Source organism: Ilyonectria robusta (assembly GCF_021365365.1).
Source record: "Ilyonectria robusta strain PMI_751 chromosome Unknown BGZ61scaffold_23, whole genome shotgun sequence".
Classification (NCBI taxonomy): domain Eukaryota; kingdom Fungi; phylum Ascomycota; class Sordariomycetes; order Hypocreales; family Nectriaceae; genus Ilyonectria; species Ilyonectria robusta.
This window is the reverse complement of record NW_025764457.1, coordinates 843,729-870,536: the sequence shown is the minus strand read 5'-3', so window position 1 is coordinate 870,536 and position 26,808 is coordinate 843,729. Positions and strand designations below refer to the sequence as shown.

Genomic DNA, 26,808 nt, shown 5'->3' with positions numbered 1-26,808 from the left:
GGAAGTCGCCACTTCAACACAATCGACACTCTTGGTGATCTAACGTAATCTTCTCCAGCTGCTTTCCGACGTGCTACCTCATTCTGGATTAGATTGGTGTCCGGGCGAAGGGGCTGATCAGGCAGAAGAAAGGCAAGTCATGCTAGTTGGATTAAATTTTCAGCGGAGATGGTTGCATAAGGGCTCAGTCTGCGGGGTGCACTGTCAAAAGCAAATCGGTCTTGGCCATATACTAGGAGATGGGGTTCCAGCTCTTTTCATAGCTCTGCACTCTCCTTACCTCTTATTTATCACCTGTCACCCCCCGCATAACATCGGCTTTCCTGCCTCAACAAATTGTGTGCTCGAAGCTTTCTCTAATAATACACGACTCCCACAAGATCCACCTGTCCGCCAAGCAGGACGTGCTGTTAAGGCGGCGCACATCAGACTGGTTCTTATATGCGCTGTCTGATCCGCGTCAATAGGTGGGTCACCGACGTGGCGGGTGCAGTCATGGATCTTCTGCGATACAGACTTGTTCAGGATGACTACGGTGGTAAACTTGTCCCACACAGAATGCGCCTTACCCTACTGGTATGTCTGTTCCGTTCCGAAGGATTTTCCTTCGTTCAAGGGATGGCCGTCCTGGGGAGAAGGATGGACCTCTCTTATGCAAGGCGGAACTGATGGAAGTCTCTGCAGAGTACCTAAACTTTAGAGCGGGATATTTGGTATCAAATCCCATTCCTCTTTTCCTCCATAGCGTCTTTGCCACTTCCAAGCACCAGCAAGCCCCGCTTAGACTTCTGCCACCGGTGCCTCCAGCCCTGGATCGGTAGCCTTGACGTCGACGACGGCGAGAGCCTTCTTCTCGGTGAATTGTCGAGGGAGGCGGTTTTCATTTTCGGAATACGGGGAACCAGCCTCCTCCCGGGCCATGTCATTGACCCATCTCTCCTTGCCCTGCAGGCCGCCCTTGCCACTTTTCTCGACGCCGACCTCGACCCATTTGGCAGCCAGGTAGAACCAGCCGAGGGCATTGCCGACAGTGCCGACCTCGTCGGAGACGCCGGTCTTGGCGGCATAGCTCATCTTCTTGTGTAGGTCGCCATTGGTGAAGAGGTCCATGAGGTGGCCAGCAACAGCCTTCCAATCACCCGGGTTGACAAGGAAACCGTTGGTCTTATCCTTGACCTGGAGAGGGATACCGCCAGCCCTGGTGGCGATGACAGGCCGGCCAGCATGTAGGGCCTCCGAGACTTTAACCTCGAAGCCCTCACGAGTTGAGAGCTGAAGGACAACATGAGATTTGGCAATAAGAGTGTTGAGCAACTGATCATTTGGGTCGAGGCGCATGATACTGATGTCCTTCATGAGATGAGGGTAGTATGTCATAAGCTGGCTCATTGTCTGGTCGTAGACCATGTTAGCATCGGGATCATCGATCGATCCATTGCCGCAAACGATGAGCTGAGGGACATCCGTAAAATCGGCGGCCTCGTATTGGCGACGGAACTCGGCATAGGAATCGATGACAGTTGGAATACCCTTTGAGGGATCGAAGCGGGCCACCTGGATAATGTACTTGCGGGCTGGCCAGTTCAACTCAGCCCTTCGCAATGGTCAATCAGAGATTCTTTCAACCATGGCATTTGACAAGTGCGTAAATACTCACATGCGCTGGGAGTGGCAAGCAACGTTGTAGATGTGGCCGTAGTAACCAGAGTCCCACTTGTTCAGCTCCTTGTTGAGGCCATCAAGCCAATCAGTGGTAGCTGGGAAGTAGACGACCTTCTCCCTCGGCACAATATGAGGGACAAAGGTGGGAATCGGGTGGCTAATGAACATGTCTGCTAGTTGGATATTGCTCCACAAAAAGTCCCAGATATCGGCCTGGGGTGAGCCAGCCTTAGCAACAAGATCACTTCGGATCTGGATGTGAGAACGGTAGAGGACTGGACGGTTAGGAGTAATCTTCTTGATGAGGGGGATTAAGCCTATCATCTGTGGGTCATCGAGCTGTTATATCGTTAGCGCGAGCTGCGGCAATAAGTAGTATTCATGAGTTGGTGGGCTAAACTCAGGAAGGAAGCAGCACCGGCGCTGTACAAGACTAAATCTGGAGCAGAATACGAAAAAATACTGACAATAACAACGTGAGCACCGCCTTCCTCTACTGGGCGAAGTGGGCCGCCATCAGATAGCCAATATCGGTGGGCATTCTCGGTAATCCAATCGATAATGGCATCTTTTTCCCCTGCAGTGATACGCTGGTCGGGATGGCTTACGCCCTGGAGGACGTTGTGGATGTTCTTGGTGATCCTGAAGACGCCAGGAAGCGGCTTGGGAACTGCCTTGGGTGTGAGCAATCTAGGGACGAAACATCTGGCGAGATTTTGGCCGCGGAGCAGTCGTACTTACCATACCAGGCCAGATTGACACCCATCAGGCGAGCGAAGCGCACCAGTGCGTGGCGCATGAGAGCAACACCACCGCCTTGGGGAGTGGCGCTGAAGAAGGCAACGCGTGTTTCATTATGGCGCAGCTTCTTGGCATAGGTCAACATGGTCTCCCAGGTGGCAGAGCCACAAGTGTCCTTGTGGTTCTGAGCGGTAGCCAGATGGGCGCGGAATCCAGCATCAGTCTGGACAACGCCTCGGAAGCCAACTTGCAGACGAGGGGCAAGCGACGGACCGAAATTCCTAGGCACGACATGTCAATTCGAGTTACTTCTCCTCATCATAGCTTGTAGGCTCACATGACGCACTTGCGGGCCATAGAATCGGCCTGCTCATCAACGCGCTTAAGGTCCCAGAAACTCTCTTCTCTGTCCTCGCCGTCAGGACGCAACACGACCGGGAGAATATCCAGGTCTAGCCACAAATGAGAGCACAGACTGGGGCTCATGTACTTGAGCGTAGTGGGAAGACCGGCTCCAATGAACTTGGCAAAGTTCTCGTGCTCGTACTTCTCAACCTCCTCAAGGACGTAGTCAGCAATAGGATCTTGGCCCATCTCCAGAGCGTTGTCAAGCACAATATGCTTGACGGAGATGTCAATCGGGTAGACACTATCGTTGATAGCCAAGGCAACAACTGCAGTTTGACCATTCGAGAAGACAGCGGATATGCCGAGATAGAGTGTCTTGTACGGGGCATAAGGTTAGCGTTAGGACGGGGACAGGGCTGAGTTGGCAATGCTGGAACCCGTACCACGAGAGATGGACCAAAATGATCTTCTTTCTCCACAATTGCCCTCATCTGCTCCTTGCGGTGCAGCGAAGTGGCCGTAGAGAACTTGCAGCCCTTCTTGAAAGCCATGATGGCGATGATGAAGGGACGAAGGCTCTTCGGCCGGCATGGCTTAGACAGAGGTGTGGAGTACCCGCTGCCTGGTCTCAACGAGTCTGGGTGACAGCTCGAGTGGCTGGCAGAATAGGACTGAGAGTGAGGGTCGGTGACGGGATGAGGGTGAGTCGAGGAAGACGAGGAATTGGAGGGATCTGCCTGGGGAGCAGGTTGAGATGAAGCAATTTCCAAGGCGGGAGGCGTAGGTGAAGCCGGGATAGAAGGAGGACCTGAACCTGAAAGAGCTCCTGGGCGGTGATGTAGGTCATTGGGATGGTCGTGCAACTGCAGCCCGTCACTCTGAGCGTCCGGCAGCCCCTGCTGGTGCAGGGTCCTCCTTTGCGAATCTTGGTCTCGGCCATGAGCCTGGCTCTGGTTTAGTTTTCGGCCCTGACCGTCCTGAGCCTGAATTTGGTGGGGTCGAGGTCTTGGCTCTTCCCGTTGAAGGACCTGAGGTAGCTCAGACATTGTTGGGTTAACCCCTGACGGTGCCGGCTTCGAAAGGTTCAGTTTTCTAACAATTTCTGCGGGTGTAGGTGCCTACGAGGCAGGTGTGGGGAAAGTGGCAAGGGTTTATGAGTGAGTTAGATGACAAAGAGTCTGGAAGCACGAGACTGGCTGATATGGATTACCACGATAAGAGTATGAAGTAAATGTGACGTAATGACAGGGTAGGAAGGTGTGACCTTTTTCGCCAATCTCTTCGGCTAGTCGAAAATTACCACAGCTAAAGTTCGGGCTAGTGTCGGTTGTGCTGCTCTCACATGATTGAGCGTGCCTTGGGTGGTCTGATGCCGCATGGTTGATCGTTGGAGAGAGCTTGTTGGAGGTGGGCACGAGTCGGAAGTTCTTTGGGGTTGGCCTCTGTTCGTTTCGTTCCCGCATCACTTTGTCGCCACGGTGATCAGAAATCCTTATTGGATTGATTTCTATCCCCAAGCCCAAGCACACACATACACCAGAGAGAGGGGCCGAGTGAGAGAGACATGCAACACCACGGCGCTATGCCCGGTGGGCGAGTCAGGGTCGGGATGCCTTCATTTGGTCGCCTTGATGTACGGCGTTCATCTCGTCACCGTATGTATCTGCAACTGTTGGCATAGAAATCAGCTTAGTAGGCTCGTCACCAGAGAAACGCTGTACCGCCCGCAAACTCAGTCTTTCTAAATATGGCTTCTTTCTCCAACGCTCGCATTTCTCATCGCTCTTAAATGCAGTTGATAGGAAAACTACGACGTTATATTTCCGCGCAATTTAATTGATCTAGAGCATGCAAAGATAAATTATTAAGGATCCCATATCTTAGGGCTAATTTACCTTAGTTTCTTACTAGGTTATCTGTCGTTGGCACAACTGGCACCTCATTAACTCAAACAGTCTCTTTCCTGCAATATCGGTAACCTTAAGCTTCACGCAAGGGTCATAGATGCCGCAGTTGAGTCAGGCTGTGCCTATGGCTCCGTGACCATGCTGATGAAGCCTCTGGAAGAGGTCTGACGAGGAAAAGAGGTTATCTAAGAAGACATGGTACATGGCCTTGAGCAAGATATTGAGGAGGGTAATAACCACTCTCTAACCCGGGCTAAGAGCAAAAATGCTCGAAGAATAAGGGATAACTGCAGCTACTGCTTCGCCTTCCCTCTTCCTCATCCTCTTCCTCGTAGCCACAATGCCAACAGGGCCGTATTTTGGGCCCGGTTGATGCCAAATCCACCGCAGAAAAATAGCCCTGTTGGGCGAAAACCTAGACTTTAAACTCTGGAGGGTCTAGCTTAGAAGGGACCCCTCTTATCTCCTTTGGCCTTCCTGTGTGGTGAACCATGCACCCATTTACAGTGAGATGATTGCCCGGCTCGATTAGCTGCGTTGCGGTATGCCTTATGTGGCCAGGCTACTCAGTAACGGACTGGAAGATCCAGGGAAAGCGGCCCCTAGACTTGGTCTTCGTGTGATCATGGATGCGAAAAGGTGCCGTTGGAGGAGTTGGAACTGGTCATAGGTCATGAATTTAACGATTGGAAGAGTTGACCGCTGGTGTTTTAGCCGGGAAGTTTTCCAGTGTTCTCGAACTGCAATTTCTGTGTGGATTCCTAGATAAATTAGATTCCAAGCCAGGAGTGCACTTCCTCTGCAAAGGCTGGTTTCTGTAACGGTCTCAAGGTAGTGTATTGCAACTAGCTAGCCCAGAGAGTATACCAAACTTAAGGAAAGAAGAAGAAGAGAAAGAGAGTAGAGGAGGTCCATCCATAAATATACTCGTCATGGTGGCTCAAAGGTAAAAAGTGGGCCACGAAAGGCCGAGGGTTCCCGAGGCCACCTACGGGCACAGCCCGTTACAGTTTCCAAAGCTCGCAACCTTAACTTTGGCCTCAGCTCATGGTTGCCATCTTCAGCCTCCTGCATCAACGAAGCAGCCCAGCTGTTAGTGTATTTAACCAAGTTTTACACTAATGAGAGAGCCATGAAGCGCTAGAACAGCTCAAAGGGCTCTTTGGACAGCTTTTTAAGCTTAAAGTTGTGAGGCTGCACGTAGAAGGGTTGGAAATTATAGCCGCGATCCTTGACCGGAGGAAGAACGGGCCGGCACTTATTATCGGCCGACTGCTCACGGCGACTGTTGTCATCCCTTATGAAACTACTATCGTCATAGAAATTAAGTGCCTCGCTGGAAACTTCTTGTGAACTCATGGGAATGCAAGGAATGAATTTTATGTAATTTTGGCTGTAAATTCTTCTTGAGGCACTTTTGGGTTCCCCTCATGTACTCTTGTGATGACGGAGGTAGTATAGGCCAGATACGTTGCCACACTGAGGATATAAGCCAGAAATGCACTAAGCACTGCGGAGTAGCTGAGTGCGCATTCCCTTTTGCTGGTCAATTCCGCAATGTGACATACAACCCTGACGATTAGCCACTTTCCGCGGAAACCACTCCTGTATTGCTAAAGAAATTGTTACACAACTAGCTATCTAGTCTCACTCCCTCCCCAACTGATAACTAATGCCTTCCACCAAACATTAGCCTTGATCCACTCCATCTTCTCCTGTACCACCTTTTCCACGCACACAACATTCACCGTTTCCAGCCCTATCCCTCTCAACTCCTCCTCCAACATCTCACACCACCTCACCTTGTCCTCATCTCTCATCTCCCGCGCCACAACCTCCATCTCCACGCTCTCCAACCTCCTCATCATCCCGAGCCCCCCCACAACCCACCGCCGCGCCGCCTCCGCGCGCGGCCCCACTCCTCCCGACCCCGAGTCCGACGTTCCGGATGTCGTTAGAATCGTCGATACGGTGCTTGAACCTAGCACCATCTTCATCCGCAATCCTCGCACGCCAGCAGCCCAATCTTTACACAAAGCGCGCCATTCTTCACGTCCAGCGCTACCGAGGACGTCCCGTGCCAGAACTTCTAGCCTCACGAAGCGTAGTGCGGAACGCTGCCAGGGTGCTAAAGCACGAGTGAATGCCCTAGCGGTCCAGAGTCCGGATGCGAACCAGTTAACAAAGACGAATTCGTTATACATGAAGGGAATAAGACGTGCTTCGTGGTAGATTTGTGAATTCGTTTGTAGAAGGCTTGTCGGGAGGACGGATAGCGGTCTATACGGCGAGAGTAAGCTTGCGATGCTAGGTAATGTGTCGTAGTCGGGAGGGAAGTCGGTATTGTGGACGACGCGCCGGAGGATGTATTGGCAATGGACGAGCGTTGGATACCCTGGAGCGAGTGGGAGCTGACGAACGGGACTCATAAGGTGAAGCCAGCGGTAGATCTGAAGCCGGATTTCGAGGGGTAATGAGAGGAGCGTTGTGATATATTTGCCGTTCATGTTTGGTTGCAAGATTACCGGCTTCTCGGTTCGGCGCTCTTGATATTTACCGCCGACGACCCGAAGGACTTCGCCAATTTCCATCTCAATCCCGCCGATGCTGTTGCGGGAGAAATTGTCCGTTATAATCGTACTGAACTGGCCCGATTAAGCAGCAGTTGACGAGGAAGCTCGAAAAAACGTCAAATCAAACATGATCATGGTTCTATCCCATTATATATGTACTATCGCATACCAATCACATGCTCGGCGTTCGGTGCCGGTAAATATACTAGCACTCATCCGCCTACCTAAGTTCGTCAATAGTCGGAATAAATTCCAACATCCCCAGCCTAGGAAGCACTAAGACCCTGGCTAATGCGGGGAAACGTAACACTCACTGGAAATCAAACGAATTAGCTACGCGCCATGCATGCGTCGGTGACGAAAGCGAGTTGTGCGTAGGCGAGTATGCCATTGGCAGTACGGCGATGGTGGTGTGATCAGCCGGAAGCAACCGAGTTAATATTGAGTTACTACACGGACCTCTACGGCAGCCGTAAATACAGTAAGCAGATTTCCCCTCCACCCTCCTGGCCCTAGGTGGCTATGGACCAAGCTATAGCCCGGGCTATGGAGCCAGCTTACAGCTCAAGCAACTCCTGCCTTAACAACCTTTGCTAATTTTAATAATTGTTGGAACCATCAATCTGGGGGCCCACACAACGGGCCCGACTAGGAGACCGGATGGACACGATCAGGGCTGAGGAGAATGTACCCATAGTAATTGTTTTGGGCACACTCTGCTAGCCTGTTGTTTAATTCAATCGACCAATTATCTAATGCAACTCAAGCGAAAGACCTGGCGGCAGTGTAAATGATGGACTATTTCCTGATCTACCAGTGGCTCCAAACAAATTACACTGCGAAGCAGTCAAAATGAAGTTGATGCAGTGCTGGACTTGGATGTCCACCAGCCGGCAAACGTGCTTGATCTAGATGCGGGGGTTCGCCGCATCGTTCATTTCGATATTCCATTGCTTAAATTCATGCTGGAGCAACTTGCTCTAGTCCACCCAGCCCAGAACTGTCGTAGCTAGTCATAGTCCCATATCTCACGACTACCACATCCGGCCTAGCCGGTCTGGGGAATCTCCAACGCCAATACCTTGATATACCTCAGCATCTACACCACCTCCTGAATAAGGGTAGGGAACAAACATTATATAAAACGATAGTCCCAGGACGATTATCGCAAGGAATATAAGTACCAGCAGCCAGTCCGGGGCTGGTAATAAGTGCTTGTGGGTCCCGTGGGATGTAATTGTCGGAGGAATGAATGCCATGGCACATATGGCAGGCTTCATTTAGGAAGCGGCTGAAAATTCGAGGTGTATAAAATTTAATTAGTATATGTTGCTGAATTCGCCTCGTTATATGCAGTACAAGGGACCGTAATATTGGGGGCGTAAGACAAGTGGTCTGACCAAGAGCCAATCCCAAGCAACAGCCGTAGTCGCCACACGAAGCTCTCGGACTATACCGGCACTCTGTAATTGCATCACGCTCTTTTTCGAAGTCGATGCACCAAAATCACAGCTCTCTCGGAATCCAGGTGCAGCTTCTGAAAGGCAGGGGTGGTATCATCTAACCAACGGAGATGAATGCCTGTGTGGGCTGACTTTTAGGTTTTGTTTCACTGCGTGTGTGACAGGGCATGGTAGCAGGTGGAACTGCCAGCGAGTTTGCGGGCAAATGAATACTTCACTGGCCTATAGACCTCGGTCTCGAACTATGGAGTAATTCTAAGTTGGCAGACCAGGTTTGATTGTAAAACCTACTATCAGACCACAAAACACAATGACGCGGCCAGATGCATTCCACAACTACGCCATCTCACAAACACCAATCAGAGGACGCCGGTTTGAATAAGCTCCAACTGTACGGGATCTATCAGTCCGTAATATCCCGTTAACATCCACGACATTTAGGTCCTAGAGCGGCAGCACCAGCAGGACACGTCGTGCGAATGAGACGATGTCCATCAGAGAGCAGCTGATGTTCACTGGCGGACGGGGATGCACTATGGAGGACGATAGGTGGCATAGATGAAGCTGACGATACTAAAGATAAAGTTAATATGTCCGGATCCGGCGGCCGGATCAGGTTATGGCTGCCAGATTAGGCAACCTAGGTGTGATGATCCGGGCCTGGATCTGTCGTATATCCCAGTGCGGTAAAAAATAACGACTCGTTGGCAAAAGGGTCTCATGCTATTGCCAATGCAGCCATTGAATTCTTGTTCCATCACCTGTAGCGTGCTAATTGTGGACTAAATCAAACGAATTAAGTTTCTACGACGAAACGTACGTCAATGAATCTGTTCAGTCCCCTCATACTCCGTCCCTGTCTTCCTTTATTTCAAACCAATCGTTTACAGCCCTTACGATACCATAACTAGCACCGGCGGCAACGGCTCCAACAAAAAGCGTCTCGAGTGACCCGTAGAGGGCGGAATAATGACCGACTCCAGTAACCAAAGATTTGATATATCCGAATATGAATAGCATAACAGCTGTCGTTCCAATTGAAATGACTAATGCAACACTGATATGCTCGACAACAAAATAGGGAATCATGGGGATCAGTCCGCCTTTCGTTCTTTTAGAAATAGCAACTGGGACCTAGAATGTGATGTACTAACCTATAAAATATGCTAGTCCCATTGTAAACGCAGATATCCACGGTCGAGACGAGCTGGGACGCTCTAGCTTGAGTTCAAAGTCCATCATGAACTAGAAAATTTCAGCTTGGCGTCGTAAAGGGACTAGAGTACTCACTTTGACCCACGATTCTGGATTCAGCCTAAAGGTCTGGAGGATGGGCAATATCTCTTCTCTGCTGAGGCCATACTTCATAAACAACTCCGCCAGCATTTCGCATTCGAGGTGCGGGGTCCCTGTGACCTGACGCTGCTCCCGAGCTTCCTCGACTTGGAAGTGCTGGGCATCCGTAATCGTGGCGAGATAAGCGCCTGAACCCATACTTATTGACCCGGCAAATAATTCTGCCAAGCCTCCAAGAATGACAAGCTTTGTTGACCCAATTCTAGTACCTTCATTAGCTGTGACTGAGTTCAAAGCGGAAAATAAACCTACGAAGATAAGCCAGCCGTCACCGCGAAGGGTACTGTTAGGCCATCTGCAAGACCGATGATAGCGTCGCGAATGAAGCCGCTGCTTGTTGTATGCCGCTCGAGCTGCTCTGACGCATCGCTATCCAGGAGCCTTGACGTTTCGAGTTGACTGGAATCTGCCATTTGGGCAGTCTCATCTCCGTCGCTGCTATTAGTAATGGATAGAGGCTTCTGGTTTCCACCTATGGTATAAACAATGAAGAACGCAAGCTCTGTTAGGGGAAATTTATTATGGTGCCGACGACGAGTCTTGGCGGGGTTGACGTACGGAGCCCGCATGACGAGATGTCTCGTCACGTCCTTTCTCCTACGCCGCCGTGCGCCGAGGCAGCTGCAGGGTCTGAACCCAATCACGCCGGAGTTAAGAGTTTCGGCTAATGTTTGTTACTGTTGCCCACCGGATATTGGCGGTTTCGCTATTTGTAGCGTGCTTAAACTCAAGGAAAAGCTGTTCGGCGGCGACGGGGATACGGGGCCTCCACTGATGTAGCTGCAGCCGCTGTAGCTCCTCTTGCTGCGACAGACCTTCCCTTTTGACTGAGTGAGGATGTACTCCGTAGGAAGAAGCAAGTTGAAGCTCAGGGGCAAGGCTATTGGCACGTTGTTATGACCAGAAGGTGGCTGCCGCCACAGTGGGCTCTGTGGACGGTAGTGAAATTGCGGGCGAGGAGCCGGTGATTTTGAGGGCTGGAAGGCCCGGCACGGCTTGGGACACGGGTCTTCCGGGATAGCAAGATGCATCTCAACCTCGTGTCATTCTTCTCCCCACCAGGGCTGAGTCATTGAGGGCGTCAAGTGGGCCGGGGAGGGATGGAAGAGCATGGATGGGATGGTTCAAGCGCCGGATGGAGCGATCACATCCACCATTGGCCGGCAATTGAACGATTATGGTGTAATGGGGCCCGAGTCGCAAGGCCATCCTGCAAGCCCGTTGAGCCATTGCGCATCCAAGGCGCACAAGCATGTCAGATCATCAAGTCACCGCCAAGGAGGTGATGGCTTGGATTTTTCCAACTCATCCACACACAGACACTGTACCATAACCAGTTACTGGGCGGTGGCAAATGTCCGTCTGTTGGTTTCTAACCATCCCACGTCGGCGGCGAAAGGTGCCAAAAGGTGTCAAAAATGTTCTTAGCTGCGTGGGACCCTCGACAACCACTACGGTACAGACCGAGGTACATGATCTGATGAAACGGGTGACTGGCCTTTGGCCTTTGGCCACTGACCATTGATGATGCAGCAGGATCATTCTAGACTCGACGCCACCCCCCCATCCCCGCCCCCAAAAGCACACCAACGAGCGGGCAATCGTCTTCCTTGCATCACACCATACCCATATATGTTTCTTCCTTTTGCAGGATTTCGAAACAGATGTTGGCAGCTCCCCTTACAGGGCTGCGAGGACGACCAAACGCTAGGTACAGTGTTGCTAATTCAGCCGAAGGCTGACTCTACATCAGTTCTTAAGTTTCCCAATAATGAGGGTTTGGTGCAAGATTGGCAAAAGTTTCTGATTGGTCCAAAATTTTGTGTTGACGGCCGCAAAACGTGGCACAATTGGATGACGGCCCTGTAAAAAGTGGAACATAGCGTGGCAAGCTTGTGTGACGATCGGGCTTACACTAGGCTCGTGAGTCTAGGGTAGGGGGATCCTGATTGGTTTATGTTGGCAAAGAATCAGGCACGTTAAACTTGAACAAGCTTGTCACGTCTGATAATGGTAGAGTCGAAGGTACTCAATGTAATCAAGTGTTGTTGATAGCTGAGTAGCTGCCCACACTAGATGTGCACTTCTCAGATGACTATATACTTGGTATCCTGAAGGGAACGCTGGGAGCGCGAGGGAGCGTTGGGAGCGCTGCCTTCCGTTCCATCGTTCCGTCCAGTTCCCGTCGCTCCTCTTCTAATTCGTTGATCTTTGCTGACTCATGTTATTCCGTACTGGGGTCTATCTTGTGTCACGTGAGTTCCTGCCAATCTTGACCGCCTGGTCATGACATGGGCCGTAACAGCTTGCGACAACCTGGATTTGTTTATTTACTTGAAATTTCGCTTGACATGGACTCAGATATTGATTTCGTCCACGCAGCGCGCGTTGATATCTTGCAACATTAAGTAATGACTCCTAAGTCTACTCTTCAAGGGCCTCGAGATGACATAATTTCCATCGTCTGCGCCCGCTGTGGCGAGGAGAAAGCGGCGGGTGACTTCGTCAGCCAAAGGAGATCAGCGGGGAACACGAAGAACTGCCTGGACTGTCGCAATCAGCTCAATTCTCATGTCAGCTCTGTCTCCCCATTCAGTAAGACGTCAAGTAGTAACCTAACGAAGCATTCCAGATCTAGGGGCGCGATCATGGTATTGAGGAGCCTTGGCGTTCATCCATCCTCACTTGAGAGAACTGCCGCGAAGAGAACCGACGGAGATGCTGGCCTTTCGCCACCGAACGAGCGATCCGGAACCCAGCCCACTTCGCCAGAGACGCTACGGCACCTTCACACGGCAAGGAGGTTATTTGAAGAGCCAATTAGCCAGCCGCAGGTGGTGCTGGGGACGCCAATCCCACCAACCCAACAAAGCTTGCGCAACTTCCGGACTCTTGCTCCCTCACCGCCCATACAGCCAACGACCGATCAAATCGCGTCACATTCTGATCCATCTACTGTCCCAAGCAGCACAACCGATGCTGAGTACTCTTACTTGGCTTCTAGGTTCCATAAGGGCGGGAAAGACTCACAAGATGATGCCTCCAAGGCTGAGGCGAAGGCAAGGCAGGTGGCTATACAGCGCGACCATCGTTCACGGCGCCGTGCGGGGGAGACTGTCTCCCTGACTCCCTCAATATCTCAACTCGGCGTCTTTGCAGTTCCTGATGAGCCTGGAGAAGGTATCCCTGGCCGTGATCGTCGTCGTTGTGCAGGCTAACCACTGGATTAGCCGACGGTCATGGCGCACATCCAGAACAGGACGGGATAAATATGGGTGACAAGGGGGAATTCTCTGAATCCGATATTGATGCCGAGGACTACTTCAATTTGCTTCTCTCGCCTGCTCGGCCTCGGAGGTATCTCGAGCAATTAGGGGTAGAGTGCGATTCCGAACCAGGGGACGAAGACGAGAACGACGAGAACGACGATGACACGGTGCGCAAAAGCCCTCTTCGCCGTCGCTCGAGGCAGCCTTCCGCACAGCCATCTCATGGTCGTCGTGGTCGTCGTGGTCGTCGTGGTCCTGCCCCTGGTACGGGAGGACGGCCGAGAAAATCTCAGACGCCAGCTCAACCTCCGCGGCCGCCGCGACGGTATCGGAGTCCAGTGATGATTTCACCTGAACAATCGGCGGTATTCCACGCACAAGATCCGGTGTGGAATGGAGACCTCAACGCTTGCGCCTTGACCGACTGCGATAAGGCCATCCTTCGCGAGTTCTGGACCACGCTTGGCAATGACCAGATGCAATACTGCAGTAGATGCCAAGAGCGCTGGTTCATCGTATGCTACGCAATTACCGTGCACAAGTCACAAAGCATCACCGAAGACATGATAGTTACAGATCTGTCCTGCCGGGACTTTCAGACTGGTTTAAGCTACGTGGCTGTCTCTCGCGTGAAAACGCTCAAGGGTCTGATGTTGGATGCACCATTTGATCGTAATCACCTGGTCTACGGGTCTCCCCCGGATGGCATGAAGATGAAGATGAGGGATCAGGAGCTTAGGAAACGACAGGTTCTTATACGGAGTCCTTATATGATATATAATACCAAGAATGGCCATGGCAATGGATCAGTACGTAGATAATGCAGTAGTAGTAATAGCTTCCCGGCCCGCGGACACACAGCCTTCGGCTGAGGCTACCCCATGCACCCATCGCCGCTCCAATGTGCATGGGGTGACGTAGTATTTTAATATAAACAATACGTATATTGGCAATATGGACCCCCTCGCAATAATATCGTATTGTCAAGAGGCTATATTGTATTACCCAATATGAACAGGACCCATATTGTATTGTATTGCCAAGAACCCAATATATTGGCAGTGTGACAATACATCCAATACATTCCACGTGACTTCATCATTCAACTGCCTCAGCGAAAATCTCGTCACCTTGAAAATCTCGTATCCCAAACCATGACTTCAGACACTCCAATGCTTCAATTACATCACTCCCAAGTCGATTTCGACGGTCTGTAATTGTTATCTTTGCTCCAGAGAAGAGTCGTTCGGGCTCCGCAGACATTGCAGGAATTGACAATATATCCACGGCCATCTTGCTCAGGCTCGGGTAGTTTTGCTGCTGCGTCTCCTCTAGCCACCATGCAAGGGCGCTCGTAAAACCATAAACCCGTTCAGACTTGCAATAACGCCCGTATTCGTCCGTGATGAGTGACGGCTGCAGGTGCTTGTTCCGCCAATTCAAGAACTCGTTCGTGGTCGCCGATGGGACCTCGCAGAGTGGAAGAGGTGATTCCACAGGTCTATATTCGTTCCACAGCGTCTCAAGCAACTTCTTCGACGACTCAACCCACTCCTTTTTCCAGTTCTTCTGGATGTAGTGCCATTTATGCGAAGGGTGGAGCACGATAGCTGCAACGTAGGCAGGTGATTCATCAGTAAGGCGATAATACTTGTCCAGCTTCGCCCAGCCCGAGTTATACATCGGTGCCATCACCGGATCGTCGACATTTGCCTCCTTGCCGGCTTCGAATTGTGCCAATATGAAGTCTATAGCTAGGAGGACATTGTCGAGTGTTGCAAACGATGACTCGAGAGCCTTAGTCGTCATCTTCAGCTTCTCTAAGAAGAACTTGATCTTCTCCAAGATGGTCCAGTCCTCTGAAGAGAGCTCGTCTCCAGCGCAATCTGCATCCATCCATTTGTTGAAATAGCTGTCAATTGCGTCTCTAAGATTCAAGGCCGCTCTCAACATGGTATACCACGAGCTCCACCTTGTGTCGTTGTCTCGCGCAAGCTTACGGTTATGGCTGATAGCAAGAAACTTTTGGATGCGCTGAACATTCCGTTGGATGTAAACGACGAAGTTGTGAAGCTTACCAAGAGGTCCCTTCTTCCGCCACGCTTCAATATGCTTTAATGTCACATTATACACACCTGGATCATCGCGTTCGAGCTTCTCATTGTCGGTAACAAAGAGGAAGGCTTTAGCGGCGAGATTGATGATATGACCTTGGCAGCGGAGTCGGTGAACTTTGGGATCGTATCGGATGTCATATCGGCGAAGGAGGCCTGTGGGATCTTAGAACCAGTCAGTAGAAACGGTGAGTTGTACTGACCAAGCGAAAGGGATCTCATCATTGTGTCGTTATTGCCAGCATTGTCCATCACGAAATATCCGAGTTTTGAAGCAAAGCCCCATTCGTCAACCACTTCCAAAATGGCCGCAGCGAGGTGAGAACCGTCGTGCTCACTGTCGATGTCTTTCAACGCCAAAATATGGTGTTCCAGCTGACCGTCTTCAGTGACATAGTGGCCGACTACGCCCAAGATGGCCAAAGAGTTGGGAGAAGTCCAAAGATCGCAGCTGATGTGAATTCTTGACTTCGCCGACTGTATGCGCTGCTTGACCTTCTCCTTCTGGTCTTCATACTGCCGCATGATCCATTTCCTAATGGTCTCGTGCGTATCTGGAAGCCAAGTATCGATATCGTCATTGATGTAGGCCAAGAGTGCCCGGAACTCTGGGCATTCCACAAGCCGAAATGGGAGAGAGCAGGCCGTAATAAACCTCACGTACAACACTTCGAGCTGGTCAGGGTCGATCGAATCTCCGGATTGATCGTTGAGCCGACGGCGTTTGCGGGGATTTTCTTCTGCTGCAGCGCGAGCTTGTTCGAGAATCGTTCGTATCGTTGTCACTTTAGCTGTTCGCAGGGCTCCTTTTGGTAGACCGTGGCCGTCAGGAGGAGGGTCCATAAGATGTGTTGCAGGAGCCGCAGTACCCCCAGAACAGGCATATGCTCTGTCACAATGTTTACAACGCCACTCTTCTTTTCCGGTCCGCGGATTGTAGTATCTCGTCTCCATCTCCTCGTCTGGCATATGAGAGAAGACCCATGACGTTCTGGGCTTGGTGGAGGAGGTTGTGGAGGCTGTGCGAGGTCGAGATGACTGGCATTTGGGCGTTTGGCTCTGGTCTAGGTCATTCAACTGCCGGCTGGAAAACTCCGAAACGTCGACTGAGATTGACGACTCTCTTCGTTGCGACCATTGGTCAAAAGGGAGGCGTTGTTGAGGCATGGCGGTACGGTTAGTCAGTAGGCTCGACAGTGATAAAGAAAATGGGCAGCGGTGGCGATGGCAAATATTGACAGGCAACCACCGGGGTGCCCAGCCCTCCGTGGTCTATGGCAGCCTATAGAGGTCACTGTTGCAAAACCCCAAAAGCCACGCCTGAACACGCAAAATGGGGTCCACATGATCAAGGCTTTTGCCCCACAGTACATTGAGCCATGTACCTCCGTACTCAATTCTGTTGAATTCATGCCCAAACGGTCAACAGAACGAACTACAGCGGGGCCGCTGCGGATCAGCGCTTAGAAGTCTCACTAATGTTCGACCAAAACATTCCACTTCAAATAAACCCCTTAACAGCTCTATTTTGTTGGATGATATCAACGCCTAGTATTCCTTATCCGATTCCTCTCCCACTTCTGTACCTTCCTCGTTCGGCTTATTGAGCTGCTAAATACCGACTCAGTAACTAACGGATTCGTAACTAAGTCTTGACCTACTTACAGTCCAGAGACGAGCAGCCTCAGCGATGGCCTCCAGCGCCGCAACCTTCCGCTCCTCGAGTGTCGGCTCGGCTGATTCACCAAGGCGAGCCAAGGCGGGAGAATGAGCTAGAGCGGCAGCAGGACACCGGTCAGCAGCACCGCAAGCGCGTAGTTGCTGTGCTGCGCGCTGTGCTGCAGAGTGCCAGGCATCGTCGGGATCCTTATTTACATCGTCGATCAGCCGGTTCAATTCCCAGAAGGCACGCACAGCAGAGACGGCACCAGCGGGGACCTTTGATAGCAACTGATTAGCATCTGATTTGTAGAGAGTCGGTATTGTTTACTCACTGGCCGACACGTGTGACCGTTCTTTGCGCAGTCCCAGCAGGCAGCACCAGTATCTGTCCGTATAAGTTACCCTGGAAAAGCTTCTACGACAGAATAGCCACTTACTATCCTGAGAGGCACACTCATGCCCAGGGTTCTTGGTAGCGCGGGTAACACAGGGGCGGCAGGGGAAGTCACGCGCCGAGCCGATCGGAGGTGCCTTCTTCTTTTGTGCCCTCTTCTTCTACCCAAACAAATGTAATCAGTAACGATACCATGTGCAGAGCAGCCGGGTGGACCGTACGGTGATCTTGCTCGCGGATTTGCGGGTGCTGGACTGGACTCTTCCCTTATTGTTGACAATTTTGTCGCTGTTGGACTGCAGTCCACCAGACGCGCGTACAGCGTCTACGTTTGCCATGACTAATGTAAGTCGACGGCGCACAGTTATGTTGCACTACGCTTCTGATTAAAAGCACCTTGGTGACAGTTAGAAGAGCCCAATTCGTTTCCTTGGTGACGATAATGAGAACAGAGCGGAAAACTCATTTATCAATAGGCCACTTGAGGCGTTCTTGAATTGATCCGCGTCCAAGCTATTCCTAATGAGTGGTGTCCGCCATCCCACTAGTTGATCTAGTCCGCAGCGAGGCAGCAGCAAAAGCGCGACGGTCCGCGCCGATCGCGTTGCTCAAATAGGGGTTCCAGCCACAAATCCCCTTGCATTAAACACCACGACCTCGTCCTTGCCTTGGTTCTCATCCCTACCTATTGTCATGGCTCGGCCACCCAACCCAATCGATCAATATCGCCACTATGTCAGCTTGCTGTACCTCAATGGCGTCTCGCGAAGCCAGATCAGATATAAGCTGCGGAAACATTACAATGTCGCTGTCAACCTTAGCACAATCTCGCGGCGGGTGGCCAGCTGGGGACTTCCGCGTCAACAATCACGCACTATTGAGACTCCAGAGCTCATGGAAGCTATTCACGACCTTATCTTCCGTGTTGGCCTTACCGAGAAGCAGACCTTGAGTGTTCTTCAGAGGCAAGGCTGGCCTATCACTAAAAGAGGTTTGAAACGCATCAGACTCCACCGGGACCGTCGCTGGCTACGTCGCATAAACAGCGACGAGGAACGCCTTGCTTTGTTGGAGAAGACAGAGCAAGTTATTGTCGAGATGGCTCAACGATCTAATGCCATTGCAGGATACGGTCGAAGGTTTCTCCAGTCATATCTACGCCAACAACAGCAGCTTTGGGTACCCAGGGATCCCCTGTTTGAAATGTACAAAGTCATGTTCCCAAACGATGTCGAGATGCGCCGAAGGATGATGCGAAGGAAGAAAGGGCAGTTCCTCGTCCCGGGGCCGAACTACCAGTGGTGCATTGACGGCCATGACAAGCTGAAGGCATACGGTTTCGAGATATACGCCGCGATTGATGCATACTCCCGCAATATTGTCTGGTTCTACCTTGGCCACTCAGCCAGCACCGCCTTGAGTGTGTTGAAGCAGTATTTGGCTGCATGCGACGCTTATGGCTTGCGCCCATGGTACTTGCAGGCAGACCGGGGTAGCGAAACGCCACTGGTCGCAGCAGCCCATTGGAACTTTGCCTTAGCTGCTGGTGGGCGCGTGGAATGGAATGGCCAAGTCTTCCAGCAGGGCAAGCGGATGAAGGATTCCTACAAGGCGGCACCGAGTACGAAGAACGTCAAGATCGAGAAGTGGTGGGAGAGCATGCTTCACGTCTCTTCACGGCAGTGGGTGGACTACTTTGGGGAGCTTGCCAGAGATGGGGACTTTGACGGCGATATGCTCGAGGACCAGATTGCTATCTACGCTGTCTTCGAAGATGTGCTGCGTCAAGAGCTCTTCGATTTCGTAGAGGCGTGGAATCTACACAAAATTCGCCTTCAGAAGAACCGGCCTCATGTTGTGCACGGCCAACCTTGGATGAATTACCATTACCCTGACCCAAGCAAGGCTTGCAATTGGGGAATCCCCATCGACCGTACAGTTCTAGGCGAGCTGGCACAGCCACTGGCTGGCATCGACATCAGCACATGTCTTGAGCCAGAGACAAAGGAATGGTGCCGCGACGTTCTTAACGAAATGGATTACCATAATGTAGTCCTCGGCGATCACCAGGAGCCTGACAAGTTGCGCCCATTGAAGCGCTTCTACCTTGCCCTTCGCGACAGGATCATTCGGCACATAGAGAGTGGACAACGGCCTACGCTAGCCTACCGTAGAGCACCGACCGGGGGAGTTGCCGAATATGTAAGATGCTATGTCTATCTGCGCATTAAAGTATCCAGTTAACTATGTATAGGAAGCACTACTTGCACGAGCAAATCAAGCCCATCAAGAGGAGCTTGCAGATATGGAACCAGCAGAACAGCCGCTTGTTGAACTTGGCGTTGAAGACGAAAATGGAAATGACATTGAGGGAATAAGTGATGACGAGGAGGACGCTGGCACCTCTGATGGGTAGCTTGAATAGTCAATCTCTCCTCTTTCTAGGTCGAGAGGCAAAGGTCATGGGGATCTTCGTGCCCCTAAAACGTGTTGAGTGGGCCGGGGGGATTCCTTCGACGGCATTATCCTCAAATTGTTGTGTTGGAGCTTGTTCGATAGATTCTGGTGTGACTGCCGACTGCAGGTTTATCTTCTGAGGTCAGTATTTCTCTGGGTGAAAATTTGGCCGGGATTCTTACGAACTCTGTTAAAAAACCTGCGTCATTCCCACGTTCGATCTCGGGGCCTTGGTCTGCCTCACGCTCATCCCCTTCCACGTCGGAGACGCTGTCGAAAACTAGATCGTCAATGGGATCCTCCAGATCGCTCAGATCTGCTGCATCCACCTGCACAACAATGTTGTCGACGATTGTGCTGCCCTCATCAACCGCCGGATTCGAGTAGGAGGAAGCTGGAACTGCGTTTTCCTGCTTGACTTGTCTCCCATTCTTTACACCCTTCTCTTTCTTGATCTGCCTCTCTTGCTTGATACGCTTCTTCAGCTCTGGGCTTGAGTCCTCCTATTTGACCTTCCTTTTTTTGTCTTTCCTGACAGGCGTTAAGTGCTCGTCTGGCCTCAGCGGGGTGATTGGCTCCTGCTTGTCAACGACATCGGTCGATGTCAGGACAACGAGCACCTTTACCTGCCCAGATTGGTTGTTCGAAAAGTGTCCAGAAGCGAGCATGCTTGACGGCGTCGTGTACTTATCGGTGTTGGGAACGGTAACGATTTTCTTGCCAGAAAAGGACGAAGCGTAAGAAAGGTTCCAAAGCTCTTCGTTGGTTGGATCGATGGTGCTTGGGAGTGGACGCAGGTGCTCAAATAAGACCCGAGTGAATGAAGGCCAGGTAAGGAGGTCGGCCGCGCTAAACTTGATCACTGTATCCTTTAGAGGCAGCACCGTCTCTGGGACCTCTATCGCAAGGCCATTGAAGTACCTGGTCTCCAAGCTCACGAGCAGGAGACTGATGTGGACCCATTGGTAGCCAGTGCGCTGCCGCTTAGGCTTTCTGGTGCTGCCTTTGGTGTTTTGAATGGCCTGACTGGCCGCCGATGCGACCGCCATGAATTGCGGATAGGGAGTATCGCTTGCCGGCTTAGAGGGATATAGGCGTGCCCGTGTATTCGCAGTCACTCCATTGGAGACAGGCACCTTGTTGGGCAGTAGTTGCGCGTACCCAATACCGGAAGACGATACTGGTTTTGGTCTGTCACGCATAAGCTGACTTGCTGGACTGGCTGGCTGTGGCGGAGAGTCTTCGACCTCAACCACCTCATCATAGGGGCCCGGAAGGGCTGGAGTTCTGGACCTGGCCCGACCTTGGGATTGAAAGGGGTTGGCTAAACCGCAACGGCCACAATAGTTTTCGCCAGCGTATATCGTGGTAAAGAGATCATGATGTTTCTTCCCGGCTTTGACGCAGTAGACATACTCAGGGGGAATGTCTAGGGGTTCCATTCTGTTTAAGGAGAGACCTTGGGCCAAGAGAAGCAAAGAATGAAACAAGTTGACATTGGGAACGAGATTTTATTGTTTACAAAACATAACAATGTTGCCCTTTGCTACGATGAATGGTGATCACTAGACTCTCTTGAGCGTGAGATCGCCACGCTAGTCCTCTGCTGACCCGACTCGGGAACACTGCGCTGAGCCGCTGCTGGCTTACCAAGCTGTGTGCTCATACATAGGCGGTTGACACCTGGTGTGAAGAATCCTTGAGCAAAAAAAATACCAGCTCAAATGGGGATCGCAATTTGAGTCTCTGAATGAAAATTTGAGGCTATTGTGAAAGGGACACTGGCATATACACGTCCACAGCGCCGTCAAATTTGGAGGTTGAGGCCACTTTGAAGGCTGGATAAGTACCGGGAGTTTACATCCGGCACAGCGGCCATTTCGACTTACAACCATAGCAAATGAAAATCAGGTTGATTACAATGCCTTATAGTTCGCTAGTGATTGCTTGGAAAGAACTAAATAGCTTGGACCGTATTGTGTAGATCGAGGTTCTACAACATCACGGGAGCACGTTGCCACGTCGTAGCATTCAAACAGCAGGTTGGACGGATACGAATCGCGCGGGCCCGCAGCTGGTCCGCAGTACCTGCTTACTACTTATGCTGAAGTATCTGGATTAGTAAGGTGTGGGGTCATTTCTGGCCTAATAGTGGGGGATGGGCACTAAAGACAGCTGACAGGGAGTTTTGCAACAGTGTGCCCTATAGGCCTGCGAGATTGTGTCAAGGCCCTATAGGGACTTCCCTCCGGGCGAAATAAAATCCATCCATCCATCCGTAGCAGGCCTGTCATGGAACAAGCAGCGACGAGGTTGAGCAGCAAGCGATGAGACGACGATCCGTGGGGCTTGGGGTGTCAGGTACTAAATGTACTGAAATGTGAACTAGATTGTGTCAAGGCCCTATAGGGACTTCCCTCCGGGCGAAATAAAATCCATCCATCCATCCGTAGTGGTCCGTACCGGCTATGCCTTCCCTGGCGCGTGGAAGAAACGCGTGGTCGCGTGTTAGGAATGACTGTCAACAAAGACATGTGTCGAAGTGAATGCCAGCCAATAAAAAGCCAAGTATCCCTGTGGCTGGTACAGGGTAAGGCCTGTCTGGCTACCGTCAAGAGGTGAATTCGCCCCAGGATTGACAACCCAATATAAATAATATATTGCCAATATGGACATCCTCATATTATATTGTCACAATATCAAAATCTTCATATTATATTGTTACAATATGAGAAAGTCCATATCATATGGGGTATATTGCAATATACTACTTTATTGCCCTACTATTAGCAACACTGGCTTCATTTGGGCCTGTCAATGCGGCCCTGAACTGGTCCGCGCGCTTATCCACAATGACCTGACGGGAGAGCCCCGTATGCCCCACAGAAGTGACGCTAGAATCAAGTTCTATGCTCTTTGTGAGTGACAAGGTGAGACATGTGATTGAAACCTAAGCCGGCGCGTCAAATCGGCAGCCAATCGCCCAACTCTAGGAGTTTCTGAACCGAGATGAATCGAACCTTAAGCAAGTCTACGAACGATGTCTGATGATCTGTTTCTGACCCCCGCGAAACTTCCCTCCCGCCGTACCACCACCCTCACCTGATTAAGCTTTCGTCACGCTCCCTTGTCGGGACATCCCACGGTATGACTATGTGATGAGACAGGGGTCGCACCTTGGTAACTTGCATGTGAACAAACATGGTGTGACGGGTCACACGATAGTAGTGTTAGAGTTTCAAGGTTTCTCATATAACATCTGATATCATCTCGCTCCCTTTCTTCCACTGTACTATATCGACGAGCAGTATTGTTTGCCAGAAGCATTGAACACAATTTACTCTAGAAATACTACACTAACGCTCGCGATGACGACCAACAACGTTCCAGAGCTCCTTCACCACACAACCCTCACCGTAATCGACTACCACGAGGACCCTTCGGGTGCCACGCGCTCCGTCTACGTCCTCGGCACGCACAGCACCCTCGAAGCCTCCAAAGCCTTCGCTACCTCGGCCCTTCAGGGACTCAAGTATGAGCCAAATGGCTTCGCCGAGTACGCCGTGCGCTCGGCCGAGCCGTGGATTCACGGCGACGGCGTCCTTGTCTTCGCCCGGGCGCCTGCGGGGCAGGTGTTTCTCATCGGAATCGACACCACCCCCAACAACGAGTCGCTGTCGGCGAGCCCCGACGGCGCCGTAGTCCTCCCTCAGGGGGCCGACCTGCTACACTACGTGCTGCAGACGACAATCGACTACAACCAGGACCGCACGGGCTCGGTGCAGTCGACGGAGATTGAGGGGTCTTATGTCCACCGTGCCGATGCATGGGCGGCTGCACGCAAGTGCCTCGATCCGGAGCAGTTCGTTGAGTACGACGTGCGTGAGAGCGAGGAGATGGCCGGCCAGTGGCCGTTTGGCGAGGACGTGGTCGCGCACGCTGTCGCGGAGACCGGGCAGAATTCCGTTGTGGCAGTGAGGACTGTGCCCGGGGTACACAAGAGGCACGGGAAAAAGGGTTAGTCGGGGAGTTTATTCATAGGGGTCAGGTCAGGGCTATTACGGCCAGTTGACAGAGAGTAGTAACACGGGACTCTGGCGTGTAATGATAGGAAGTAGTTAGTTATGTTAATTGAGGTGGAAAATACATTCCTCTACTCGGATTCTGTGAAGGTGGTTTGTTGTGAGCGGCTGCAATAATGCCTTTTATGTAATTTTTTTAATTCATTTTTGGTATTACGACTGGATATCCTTGCTGAAAGGGTTTTCCATCTTGAACATGAGATTCGCGGAATTGACGGAACGCGTGTGGTTCCCGGCATGTCTCAAGATTGTTGAACTTGGGATAGGAGCAGGAGATCTTGATGACCCCGCTTTCTCTCCAATCCGTCCGGTCCGTCCGTCCGTCCATCCAGTAGGTTCTGGCCATCACTACTAGCATTAGGTTCGGGGTGCGCGTCACTATGACGCTCGGAATCACATCATATAGCTTTGCAACGCTGTTTCTGCCTGCAGCCGGGTTCCGAGAGGAATGATTCTTGAGCAGATCAACTTTTCCCCCAAGAACTCTTTTGGAACCTCGAGCACATCTCTAGAGCCCACTACCAACCAAACACGCACAATGGCTTTCTTCCCCCACAACTTCTACAACTCTGACGTTTCATTCAGTCCCCTCTTCCGGCTCCTTGATGACTTCGATAAATACTCTCGTCAGGACCAAAGCGGTCGCCGCACTGGACTGCCTCACTGGCAGCCCAAGTTTGACATCTGCGAGACCGGCGAAGCCTACGAGCTCCAGGGCGAACTCCCTGGCATGAACAGGGAGGAGGTCCATATCGAGTTCACTGAGCCACAGACAATGGTCATCCGTGGAAAGACTGAGCGGACCTACACCTCTGGCACCCCTCCTCCAGGCCTCGTTGAAGACACCACTATGCGCGGTGCTATCACTGGGGGCGGCGAGGAGCACAAGACATCGCACCAACCGACGGTTGAGGATAGGGATGCGTCTCCCAAGCCCACCGGATGGATCAAGGAGGTTGAGAAGAAGCAAGTCGACAAGGCCAAGTACTGTCTCACTGAGCGCAGCGTCGGCGAGTTCTCCCGCAGCTTCAGCTTCCCAACTGGCGTAGATCAGGACATTGTCAGCGCCAGCTTCAAAGACGGCCTCCTGAGCATTGTCGTCTCTAAGGTTAAGAAGCACGAATCTCGCCGCATCCATGTCAGTTGAGCGAATTCGCGACGTCAACACACGACATCACGACGAATTATCAGCTGTCTCTTTTTGGATTTTCCACTAAACAAGATTGGGCTTCGCCTGCTTTTCTTGCCTGGAATGGTTTTCTCTGGAACTCCAAGCCTGATTCGGTCACTACTTGCTTGCCTGCCTCGGACTTTACGCTCCCTGTATACTAGCACAAGATAAACAATACTCACACAACGCCGATGCGATACTTATAGACAAGGCTCGAAACCACTACATCCACTCCACTTTTGGACTAAGTAGAGTGGATGTACGATTTATTAGGCAATTACATAGTGGATGTAACACATATTCGACCGGAGTGGAATGGATGTACACGTGGATTTATAAGTGGATTTTTGCAAGTGGATTTTTAAGGCTATTCACAACCTCGTCGACGCCTATTCAGCCTCACTTTCAGAGGTTGACACTAACTCTTCAGCCTCTTGCTGCTGTGATGAATCGTCAACCTCGCTAGCGCTGTCCTCGCCCTCGAATAGCCATTTTGACTCAGCAAGAGCCAGCTCGTCATCGCTTAGAGTCCCACAGCCGGCATCCAGCTTACTTTCGAGGTGTGACTTAAGCAATGGATCCAGGTCCTTGATAAGGCCAGCACGGTACCAAGAGCGTAAGACCTGACAAATGGCGATAATCTCAGCATCTAGGTTCGTACGCAACCCCGAGACCATCTTGCCAGCAGCTGAAAATAACCTCTCACACTCGGCTGACATCGGCTGGATCGTCAGGAAGTCCAATGCCATCCTGGATATCCTATTGATATCTGCCTTGCTTAGTGATCCAGTAACCAATTGGATCACGAACGTTGACGTCGCTGGCGTCACGATCCGTCTGCCACGCTTGGTACTCGTCACCAACAATAGCTGCTGCGTAGGCTGGTATTGAGCTTGGCAGACGACTGTTCTTCTCGAAGGGATTGAAAAACCGAGGTCTTTTTGCTGGTGGCTCGTCGTCGCCTCTGCTGCTGCTGGATCTAACCTCGAAATGAGCGTAATCGGACAGCCAGACGTCGGCAACCATCTCTTTTGCCTTTTCAACCCAGCTAGGCTTATGAGCCCACGTTTCATCAAACCAGTCCCAACGATAAGCTGGATGGAGCGCCATAGCCGTATAGTAGATGGGCGTCTCGTCCAGCCGCCGATAATATTTATCCAGCTTATCCCAAGCAAGGTTGATTCCGATGCGGAAGTGCTCTGGATCAGGAAAATCGGCAGCAAGTTGCTTATATTCTTCCAGTGTGTTAAGCAGCAACTCATAGCCAAGCACCACGTCCCAGATGTTGCCATAGGAGCCAGTCCAGCCTTGCTTACGCCTGCGGATGCGTCCATCACCCTCAAGCGTCTTTACCACGGTCTCAAAAACAGTCAGAATAGCCTCCAAATGGTAAAGAACCTCCCAGTCTTTATCCGTTAGCTGATCAATTTCGTCCTGTTAGATATACCAAATTAGTATGAGACGAACAAGATTTAGTGAAAACCGCTTACCCTCTGGACCTCCTTGAATAAGTAAATTAGCCGATGGCTAATACGCACATCAACTACGATGTTATGTAACTTGCCAACTGGTCCTTTTTTGCGCCATTGAGCGTATTCGGTATCAGATA

At 51.4% G+C, this 26,808-nt stretch overlaps 9 protein-coding genes across 9 annotated transcripts; 4 read left to right on the top strand and 5 right to left on the bottom strand.

The window, feature by feature from the left end:
* Window positions 1-780: 780 nt before the first annotated feature.
* Window positions 781-3,797, bottom strand: BGZ61DRAFT_483099 (glycosyltransferase family 4 protein; the record flags this gene model as incomplete). The annotated part of the gene is made up of 6 exons (XM_046249453.1): window positions 781-1,594; window positions 1,658-2,001; window positions 2,130-2,332; window positions 2,404-2,684; window positions 2,741-3,126; window positions 3,195-3,797. The coding sequence occupies 6 exons, from the start codon at window positions 3,795-3,797 to the stop codon at window positions 781-783; spliced, it is 2,631 nt and encodes an 876-aa protein (XP_046099131.1).
* Window positions 3,798-6,295: 2,498 nt separating this feature from the next.
* On the bottom strand, window positions 6,296-7,165 carry BGZ61DRAFT_362959 (uncharacterized protein; the record flags this gene model as incomplete). The annotated part of the gene is made up of 1 exon (XM_046241397.1): window positions 6,296-7,165. The coding sequence occupies one exon, from the start codon at window positions 7,163-7,165 to the stop codon at window positions 6,296-6,298; it is 870 nt and encodes a 289-aa protein (XP_046099130.1).
* A 2,122-nt stretch (window positions 7,166-9,287) lies between these two features.
* Window positions 9,288-11,119, bottom strand: BGZ61DRAFT_459902 (VIT family-domain-containing protein). Its single transcript, XM_046246969.1, has 4 exons — window positions 10,303-11,119; window positions 9,985-10,252; window positions 9,849-9,939; window positions 9,288-9,797 (listed from the first exon to the last, which is right to left on the bottom strand). Exons 1-4 carry the CDS (start codon window positions 10,617-10,619, stop codon window positions 9,538-9,540), a joined length of 936 nt encoding a protein of 311 aa, XP_046099129.1. The 5' UTR covers window positions 10,620-11,119; the 3' UTR covers window positions 9,288-9,537.
* A 1,342-nt stretch (window positions 11,120-12,461) lies between these two features.
* On the top strand, window positions 12,462-13,776 carry BGZ61DRAFT_521685 (uncharacterized protein; the record flags this gene model as incomplete). Its single annotated transcript, XM_046252507.1, has 3 exons — window positions 12,462-13,230; window positions 13,281-13,467; window positions 13,493-13,776. The coding sequence occupies 3 exons, from the start codon at window positions 12,462-12,464 to the stop codon at window positions 13,659-13,661; spliced, it is 1,125 nt and encodes a 374-aa protein (XP_046099128.1). The 3' UTR covers window positions 13,662-13,776.
* A 3,205-nt stretch (window positions 13,777-16,981) lies between these two features.
* Window positions 16,982-17,890, bottom strand: BGZ61DRAFT_428962 (uncharacterized protein; the record flags this gene model as incomplete). The annotated part of the gene is made up of 5 exons (XM_046243765.1): window positions 17,711-17,890; window positions 17,533-17,650; window positions 17,428-17,480; window positions 17,099-17,371; window positions 16,982-17,044 (listed from the first exon to the last, which is right to left on the bottom strand). Exons 1-5 carry the CDS (start codon window positions 17,825-17,827, stop codon window positions 16,982-16,984), a joined length of 624 nt encoding a protein of 207 aa, XP_046099127.1. The 5' UTR covers window positions 17,828-17,890.
* A 292-nt stretch (window positions 17,891-18,182) lies between these two features.
* BGZ61DRAFT_363233 (uncharacterized protein) lies at window positions 18,183-19,905 on the top strand (the record flags this gene model as incomplete). Its single annotated transcript, XM_046241418.1, has 2 exons — window positions 18,183-19,691; window positions 19,744-19,905. 2 exons carry the CDS (start codon window positions 18,183-18,185, stop codon window positions 19,903-19,905), a joined length of 1,671 nt encoding a protein of 556 aa, XP_046099126.1.
* Window positions 19,906-19,914: 9 nt separating this feature from the next.
* BGZ61DRAFT_557035 (uncharacterized protein) lies at window positions 19,915-21,416 on the bottom strand (the record flags this gene model as incomplete). Its single annotated transcript, XM_046255672.1, has 3 exons — window positions 20,459-21,416; window positions 20,129-20,425; window positions 19,915-20,067 (listed from the first exon to the last, which is right to left on the bottom strand). The coding sequence occupies exons 1-3, from the start codon at window positions 21,386-21,388 to the stop codon at window positions 19,915-19,917; spliced, it is 1,380 nt and encodes a 459-aa protein (XP_046099125.1). The 5' UTR covers window positions 21,389-21,416.
* A 1,828-nt stretch (window positions 21,417-23,244) lies between these two features.
* Window positions 23,245-24,148, top strand: BGZ61DRAFT_459892 (uncharacterized protein). The gene has a single exon (XM_046246968.1). It carries the CDS (start codon window positions 23,315-23,317, stop codon window positions 23,966-23,968), a length of 654 nt encoding a protein of 217 aa, XP_046099124.1. The 5' UTR covers window positions 23,245-23,314; the 3' UTR covers window positions 23,969-24,148.
* A 348-nt stretch (window positions 24,149-24,496) lies between these two features.
* Window positions 24,497-25,505, top strand: BGZ61DRAFT_459891 (HSP20-like chaperone). The gene has a single exon (XM_046246967.1). It carries the CDS (start codon window positions 24,567-24,569, stop codon window positions 25,173-25,175), a length of 609 nt encoding a protein of 202 aa, XP_046099123.1. The 5' UTR covers window positions 24,497-24,566; the 3' UTR covers window positions 25,176-25,505.
* Window positions 25,506-26,808: the final 1,303 nt, after the last annotated feature.